We start from the raw sequence: 9,002 nt of genomic DNA on the forward strand, positions 1-9,002 counted from the left end.
TGAGCCAGTATATCACGTGAATAGAAACTCTGAAATTAACTACATGAAACTGTGGTTGTAATTAGTGTCTTTGAACTGAAACTCCTTTGAATCCCTAATAATATATTACTTCATGGGTGTATTTTTAGCATTTCAGACATCAACAGGCAAGGCAACCGGTTGGATGATTATGCAAGATTTAATTCTCCAGAATTTAGCATAGATTTACAATATCTTTGTTGTTCTACTTCCTTCTATGACTGGATCTTGTTTTGTATTTTCCTTTCTTACTACCTTAAATTTGGCTTCAGTGTTGGTCAAGCAAATACTGTTGTTCCAAACTGGTCGTCTCAGGTGGAAAATTCTGCAGCTTTAATTGTCCTGAAGATAAAAACGATACACCATGAAAGAGCTGTTGTCATTCTTTATATAAAACTTCATTAAATGATTCCCTGTTATGTCTTGACATTAGGCTCTAGATATTTGTTTAGCAAAAATGTAAGATTTCCACTACATACACCTGTAGAAAAATGTAACACTTTAATTTACTGCATTCAGTTTACTGTCCATGATGTTTTCAAAATGTGTTATCTTTCACAGAACCAGATCTCTTTAGAAGACCTGATCACAGCTGAAACTTGTCAGTTGATGCTACACCTGAAATTCATGTTACCTTTTAAAATTTTTTTTTTTTTTTTTATCTAACAGTTCTAGTCTTACATGGCTATAGCCTACAGTATACCATTTAGAAAGTTTGGGATCAGTTAAGAATTGTTTTTGGTTTTTTAAATTAATACCTTTATTCAGAGAGGATGCACTAAATTGATCAAAAGTGACAGTAAATACATAAATGTTATGAAATATTTATGTTTCAAGCTAATGCTGTACTTTCAAAGAATCCTAAAAAATGTATTACAGTTTCCACAAAAACAGGAGCACAACTGTTTCTTGAGCATCAAATCAAAACATCAGAATGATTTTCGGAGGATCATTTGACACAGAAGACTGAATCACTTTGTGAAAATTCAGATTTTCAATCACACAAATAAATTACACTTTAAAATATTAAAATAGAAAACAGTTATTTTAAATTGTAAGCTAATACTATTTCACAATATCAGAACAAGAATGAGTTTTATTGCCAAGTTTGCTTACACACACACATAATTTGTCCAGTGACAGAAGCTTCCAGTGCACAGGCAGAATGCGACAAGACACAGATGATAAAAATAAAATAAAGAATTATGAGCATGATGAGAATGAGGCTTCTTTCACAAGCAATATAATATCTTACTGACCCCAAACTTTTGACCATATGTGTACAAATAGGTTGCAGGTTACCAGTTCTCTAGTTGATATACATTAAGACATAGTAGTTTGAACTTTTCCACTCCTAGGTACTTTTAGTGTGTGATGTAACTCTGTAATGATGTGATCCAAATTCATTGTGCTGTTCTTTCTCTGTCTCAGGTGTAGACCTTGATGTGTGTCCTAGTAGTAGGGCAGGGCCCAGCTCTGTTTATGTTCCTGCATGGTGAGGTCCCCAAAATTTCGGAGGAGAAAAAATAAAAAGGGCCATTGGAATGCCCTGAGTGATGAGGCAGGAGGGCTGCCGCCCGGATTGGAGTGTTTTCTCCCAGTCATCCCTATAAGGCTTTAGTCGAGTGAGGCTACCGATCTGAGTGCAGCCCAGGCTCCTTGTTTGGGATGTGGGAGGGTGCGGTAAGCAGGGATGGGAACTACATAAGTACACCACAAGCCAGTGAGTAGCACACCATCACCAAGTGGCTAAATCCCCTCCCCCGGCCCAGCACTGTCAGGGTAAGTGTCATTTACCTCACCTCACACTCGCATCCACGCTCTCTCGATCTCCATCTCCATCTCCATCTTTCTACCCGATTTTGTACTTTGCAAGACTCAGATAATGTTTTATGAAGCTTTAAGTGCTTTAACTTGAAATTTGCCGTCTATATCTAATTGTATAGAGAAATGCTTTCTGCACAGGTGTAAGCTGCTTTCAAGACGTGTTGGTTAGTTTGGTTGGTGTTTTGTGAGAAAAGATGAATCTTCATTATTGTGTAATGTTTTTACACTGATGATAAATCAAGTGTTTCTAGAGATTAGCCTTCTGAAAGTATAGATACATTTTCCTCTTGCAGAACGATTTCACCTACACTCAAATGATATTTTCTAAAAGCATTTATGTTTTAGAACTATTACATATCTACATGTCTGAGGCGGCATCTTTAGTGTCTGTAATGTGATTTCATGATGATGCTAAATGTTAAAGGCTCTGATGGTGCGTGTGTGTTGTTAAATTAAGGTGAAGGCTTCAAAAATCTGGACGCTGTGGAAGCCCCATTTGATTTGTGAGGTTTATGACTAAATATGGTTCTTCTGGACCACTGACCCATCCCCTCTTTTTCTCACCCACTCTCTTTTTTCATAAAATATTGTAGAGAGGCAGAGGCAAAGGGAGGGAGAGTCCAAAGACAGACATGCTTCTCCATCATTTCCAAATTAGGAAATTTTCCCATAGTGCACTCAGTAAGGGCTGCAGGACGGATGTTTAGAAAGTGTGTGTGTGTGTGTGTGTGTGTGTGTGTGTGTGTGTGTGTGTGTGTGTGTGTGTGTGTGTGTGTGTGTGTGTGTGTGTGTGTGTGTGTGTGTGTGTGTGTGCGCATTTTCTCCAAATTATTAATGCATTTTTGTATAATTTCTTGCATTACATCAGAGTTAGAGTTAGCGATACAAAATGTTGCCAAAGCAAAGTTTAAAACAACATTTTAAACAAATTATGTTCCCTTTATGCTTAACAGGAAAAAACAGTTGAGTATGAATTAGTTTATGAATGAACTTGCCAGGTACACCTTACATTCTTTGTAGTATTCCTCTTCATGGTTCAGAAGGGTGTGGTGAATACTTTGTTGTTAAACACGTATATGGTTATTTCCCATCTAAATGAGCACATACCATTGACTTTTAATGTTTTTATATTAAGCTAATTATAATAAATATATAAACTTACCCTACATCTTAAAGAAAACTGGCATTTTTTGGACATCATTTTTTCTTTTTATTTCATTTATGAATTATTTTTCCAAATGGGAGCCCAAAATGGGATTTAAAACTGTTTAAAAGTATGTATATAACATTAATGATGACACTTTCTTGCAGTGATTGTCTCCTGTTGGAGTAAGGAAGGAAATCTGAGCTGAAAATGTGTGACGACGAAGAAAGTACTGCCCTTGTGTGCGACAATGGATCAGGACTGTGTAAGGCAGGCTTCGCCGGGGATGACGCTCCCAGAGCGGTGTTCCCCTCCATAGTGGGTCGTCCCAGACACCAGGTGAGCGTCCCTCAACACAACACTAGGGGCCGATAAGTACTGCAGCCTACATCAATGAGTACATTTGACACAACAACAACATAAAATGCAATGATTGAGCTTGTATTTGAGGTTAGCAAAGTGCACTTGCAATCCAAGTATATTTCAATTATAATGTACATTTTGCTTACATAACCTTTCAAAAGTTTATGTTATGCCCTGCGCCTCTTACTTATTATTATTGATCTGATTCCAAATGTTTTAGGGAAAGTTGGACTACATCCCAGAGTGTCTGCATTCAAGTATAGAAGAGATTAAGATAGAATTAACTAGAACTCATTCTTACTTTTTGGGGCTGTTCATTGTGTACGACTTGTGTACGTGCCTTGACCGGTTTGACTTTTTCCTCAGGGTGTGATGGTGGGAATGGGGCAGAAAGATAGTTACGTTGGTGATGAGGCTCAAAGCAAAAGGGGAATCCTGACCCTAAAGTACCCTATTGAGCACGGCATCATCACAAACTGGGACGACATGGAAAAAGTAAGCAGATCCTATCAAACAAGCCAACAGATAACAAACCAAAACAAGATGAGTGCAAATAAAAAAGAAGTCTAAACAGTCTACTAAAAATATCTCTACTTCAGCAAACATGGCTTATATAAGGCTTGAATTTACGTGCTGCAATCTTTCCATAATTCTGTTGTACGTTAACAATATAATGGCACTCAAGGTCTGAGATTTCATCAGAAACACCTGCATCACCACTAGTCTCAACACATACATTCTCGAGACTTACATCAATCAAAAGCACTTTTCCGAAAAACTCAAACTATTCCTGCTTATGACTCACACTTTTCACGCAACATGGTGTCATCATCAAACACATGCAAACAACAGATGCTAATCTATCTCGGGCCTAATCTGTTGTTTAAACTGTGAGAAACAGCTTTCACATTCCACACTTGTGCACAAAGTGATTCATATGCCCGTCTATCATCCTTAATTTGATCCACATCAACATTTGATGTTCGTTAATGTCTGTTGTTTATGTTTAACAGATCTGGCATCACTCTTTCTACAACGAACTCCGTGTGGCTCCAGAGGAGCACCCCACTCTGCTGACAGAAGCCCCCCTCAATCCCAAAGCCAACAGGGAGAAGATGACCCAGGTTAGAGTTTAATTGAATGAGAAAACTGATTGTGTAAGATCTGTAAGATATACAACAATATAAAACGGACAATTTGCTCTGACGTCTCCACTAAGCCCTTAGGGTATTGAGATGTTTATCAGATACACCTACATTAGTTTCACCATACTAACAGTGATTTCACTCAACACCCGCAGCATTTAGCGTGCAGTATTTCAAAGCAAAAGGCCTTGTGTCTGTGACAAAACAAGTGCACATACAAATAAACTGTTGAGTTGTTTACTTGTGACACGAGTTTGTAAGTAAAATAATGTTTTTTTTTTTTGCTCTATATAAATTACACACTGTCAAACCTCAAACATGAATGTTTAAGCTGCTGTGTGTGTGTGCTTTATATGTAGGCATAAAAATGATAATTTAACTGCTATGACTGTCAGTAGTAGAAAAAAAAATCCCACAATGGCTTTAAATGAATGTTTGAGGTATGCCTATGTGTAATTGATGTTGTAGGCTATAACATAATATGAAAGTAAAGTCACGTTAACCACAGACCTTATTTCATTTTAAATAAAAAATTGCTATTCTAAAAACCCTTAGGAAATTCCCAAACTACTCAAAAATGCTAATTCCAGTTCCATCCATCTCTCAATTTGGTTCCAAGTATATTATAATGTCTGTTTTGCTTACATACCCTTTCAAAAGTTTGGGTCGGTAAGATTTTATATGGTTTTTGAAAGAAAACTCTCTTATGCTCACCAAGGCTGTTTTATTTTATATATATAAAAAATAAAAACAGTAAAATGAATATTATGTGAATATTATTACAGTTTAAAATAACTGTTTTCTATAAAAGTAAATGAATTCCTGTTATTGCAAAGCTGAATTTTCAGTATCATTACACCAGTCTTCAGTGTCACTTGATCCTTCAGAAATCGTTCTAATATGCTGATTTTGTGCTCAAGAAACATTTCTTATTATTACTAATTTTGAAAACAGATGATTCTTTTATTATTATACAGTTCAAAAGAACAACAGTTTTTTTTATTACATTATACATGCCTTATACATTATACTTTCTTTTTTGATAAATGTAATGTGTTCTTGCATTGTTTTGTTTCTTGTTATATATATATATATATTTTTTCGTTGTAAAATAAATTTCTTTAAAAACCAAAACTATGGACCCTGCTAATGAATTAGCAGTTAGTTATAATGTGTTTCAGATTGCTTCAAATTGCAACTTATCAGGTTTTCACTATTCATTTAAAGGATTGGCTCATAAGAGTGAGTTTTTTAGGGAATTTTTGATTCACTAAAAACAACCAGCTAATCAGGTAATACTGATCAGGTTGTATGTTTCTTCAGCCAGAGATGACCGTTCTATAGAAATATGCATTGATGCAGCTTACACAGAATGACTTATCTTAAAATCAATCTTGATGATTGATTTTAAGAATCGATCTGTTGGGATTGTCAGAAGATTTGGGTAATCAGAAAATCTCTATTATTACCTAGCCTTTCAGTAAATCTGAAAGCACTTGGTTGATTGTTGGTTCTCACTTTGCAGATCATGTTCGAGACCTTCAATGTTCCAGCCATGTATGTAGCTATCCAAGCGGTGCTGTCCCTCTATGCTTCAGGGCGTACAACAGGTCAGTTCACCTGTCAAACAGGTCACAGCACATATTTGACTTAAAATGCTGCGAGTGTGCATTACCAAATGCTTTCTTTTTCTTGACCAGGCATTGTCCTTGACTCTGGTGATGGTGTCACCCATAATGTGCCCATTTACGAGGGCTACGCTCTTCCACATGCCATTATGCGTTTGGATTTGGCCGGCCGTGATCTCACTGACTACCTCATGAAGATCCTAACCGAAAGAGGCTACTCATTCGTCACAACTGGTGGGTCTGGACAGTATAATGATATGAAACATCATACTATAATATATACTGTCATGAAACTCTTGATGGCACAGGCTGATAGGTCTTTAACTCAATCTGCTTGCAATCACACCATTCTCTAAAGGGCACAGCTGATTAGTTCCCGCTGTATCAGTAGCCAATGAGCTTGCTGCTCAACCTTCAAATACTGGTCAGCATTTATAGTGCACTTTCAGAAACCCTTCACCTTCCCCAGCTCCACCTGTATAGATCTGCTACGGTTAATTCATGTATGCTATATTGTACAGCAGCAGCATGTCTTACTTGCTCACAGCAGCAGCAGCATAGCAGATCTATTCTCTCAATACCAAACATATCAACATTGTCATACCCATTACCAAGTCAAGTTAAGTCACCTTTATTTATATAGCGCTTTTTACAATACAGATTGTTTCAAAGTAGCTTTACAGTGATAACAGGAAAATAATGCAACAAAGTTTGTTTCTACTGTACAGCAGATAATAGCGTTATAGTCCAGCTTCAGTTCAGTGATGGTTAATTTTTGTTGTAAAAAAGTTATTAATTTAGTTAATTTATATATATTGCCGCTCTGAAAAACAGTGATGTCATCGTCCAGCTCAGATCAGTTCTCATATAATGATGTCAAATGCAGGCAGATCAGTAATATTGTTGAATATTAAGTGTCCCCAACTAAACAAGCCAAAAGCCAAAGGCTGCAGTGGCAAGGAACCAAAACTCCATCAGATGACAGAATGGAGAGAAAAAAAAGAAAGAAAAAAAAACATTACCTTGCCAAACACGCCAAAAGTTGTCATGACAGGAATATATATCCTGGAGAATGTACAGTATATGTATGTATATATATATATATATATATAATAACCAAGAAACAATTTCCAGTGGCATAAGAAAAATTTACTTAAATTATGCAAAAAAATGTTTATAAAATGTTCCACTGATTTGCATCTCTGTCATCTGCCTTCTATAGCTGAAAGAGAAATTGTCCGTGACATCAAGGAGAAGTTGTGCTATGTCGCGCTGGACTTTGAGAATGAGATGGCCACCGCAGCCTCTTCCTCCTCCCTGGAGAAGAGCTATGAGCTTCCCGATGGACAGGTCATCACTATCGGCAATGAGAGGTTCCGCTGCCCTGAGACGCTCTTCCAGCCATCCTTCATCGGTGAGGGTTTCTTCCCATCTCTTTTCAAACGATGAATTCAGATCACTTTGATACACAGGCTTAAATGCATTGATTTGCGCTTTGTGTTAGGAATGGAATCAGCTGGCATTCATGAAACCACTTACAACAGCATCATGAAATGCGACATTGACATCCGTAAGGACCTGTACGCTAACAACGTGCTGTCTGGTGGTACCACCATGTACCCTGGTATAGCAGACAGAATGCAGAAGGAGATCACTGCTTTGGCCCCCAGCACCATGAAGATCAAGGTCTCTGGCTGATTAGGAATATCTGATTAAAATATTATTTTTTTTCTTCTAATTAATCAGTTTCTCTTTGAGCCAGGGTTATCGTAAAACTAAAGCTGAAATAAAAAAAACCCCACAATGATACTTTAAAATAAACGTTAACTGAAAGAAAAATATCTAAAAACTTTTTTTTCCAGAAAATACTGACACTGATTCTACCCTGTATGTACACAGATCATCGCCCCACCTGAGCGCAAGTATTCAGTATGGATTGGCGGCTCCATCCTGGCCTCTCTCTCCACCTTCCAGCAGATGTGGATAAGCAAGCAGGAGTACGACGAGGCCGGACCATCCATTGTGCATCGCAAGTGCTTCTAAACGCCACCTTCAACCCCTTCCTGGTCCCCTAATTCTGCTATTGCTTCATAGCCTGTAAACTGTGAACGTAATTCCCTGTTTTGTCTTTGCACTGCCCACATCTGTTTGAATGTTTTGAATTAATTATGTTAAGTCATGACGATATAGTGTTGTTTTCAATGGGTTCAAAAGCTTGAATGTGCTGCCAATATGAAGGATTTGGGAGATTCTTTGGGGTGACGAGACTCCAGAGATGAGGAGAGGGCATGGAGGAACAGGGCTCATTCTCCCTTTTGTGTTAAAACGCTACGAGGTAACACAACTGCATGTCAGCTTTCAGGCAGTCTGTATGGACATCATATCTCCATGAAGGAATAAAGCTCTGCAATAATAAACTGTATTTCACCTCTTTTGTTTCTGCACCAAAAAAACAACTCTGGCTTAATGTTTGCACAAATAAAAATGAAAAACCTTACCTAAAATATTCGTTAAATTAATCATTTTAATAAGTGGAAATATTATTTCTCTACACTGTCATTCACTGTAAATGATTTATAATTACTGTACACACAGGGCTCCTACAGTCATGCAGAAGCTGGAACCTTTAAAACGGTTGGTTTCAAGCCCGAAAAACTCACGGAAATCTTTCCCTGTTCATCTCTGAGACAGATCAGACACAATTATTTATATTTAACAAATAATCCATTATATCCCTCATCCAACAAGCAAACAAAGGGCTAGAGATAACAGCAACTAACACACAGGCAGAACCAGGTGTACAGGACACATAAATACGGTTTACGACGCAAAAGAATTTCTAAAGAGGTTTGACTCACTTAATTCTTGTTGAAAATG

At 37.3% G+C, this 9,002-nt stretch overlaps 1 protein-coding gene across 1 annotated transcript; it reads left to right on the forward strand.

Annotated features, from left to right (window-relative positions):
* Positions 1-1,576: 1,576 nt before the first annotated feature.
* On the forward strand, positions 1,577-8,542 carry acta2 (actin alpha 2, smooth muscle). The gene is made up of 9 exons (XM_084434888.1): positions 1,577-1,800; positions 3,157-3,328; positions 3,719-3,847; positions 4,366-4,476; positions 6,023-6,107; positions 6,198-6,359; positions 7,348-7,539; positions 7,630-7,811; positions 8,025-8,542. The coding sequence occupies exons 2-9, from the start codon at positions 3,200-3,202 to the stop codon at positions 8,166-8,168; spliced, it is 1,134 nt and encodes a 377-aa protein (XP_084291014.1). The 5' UTR covers positions 1,577-1,800; positions 3,157-3,199; the 3' UTR covers positions 8,169-8,542.
* The last annotated feature ends 460 nt before the right edge of the window (positions 8,543-9,002 follow it).

Source organism: Rutilus rutilus, assembly GCF_951802725.1.
Source record: "Rutilus rutilus genome assembly, chromosome: 16".
In the NCBI taxonomy this organism is placed as follows: Eukaryota; Metazoa; Chordata; class Actinopteri; order Cypriniformes; family Leuciscidae; genus Rutilus; species Rutilus rutilus.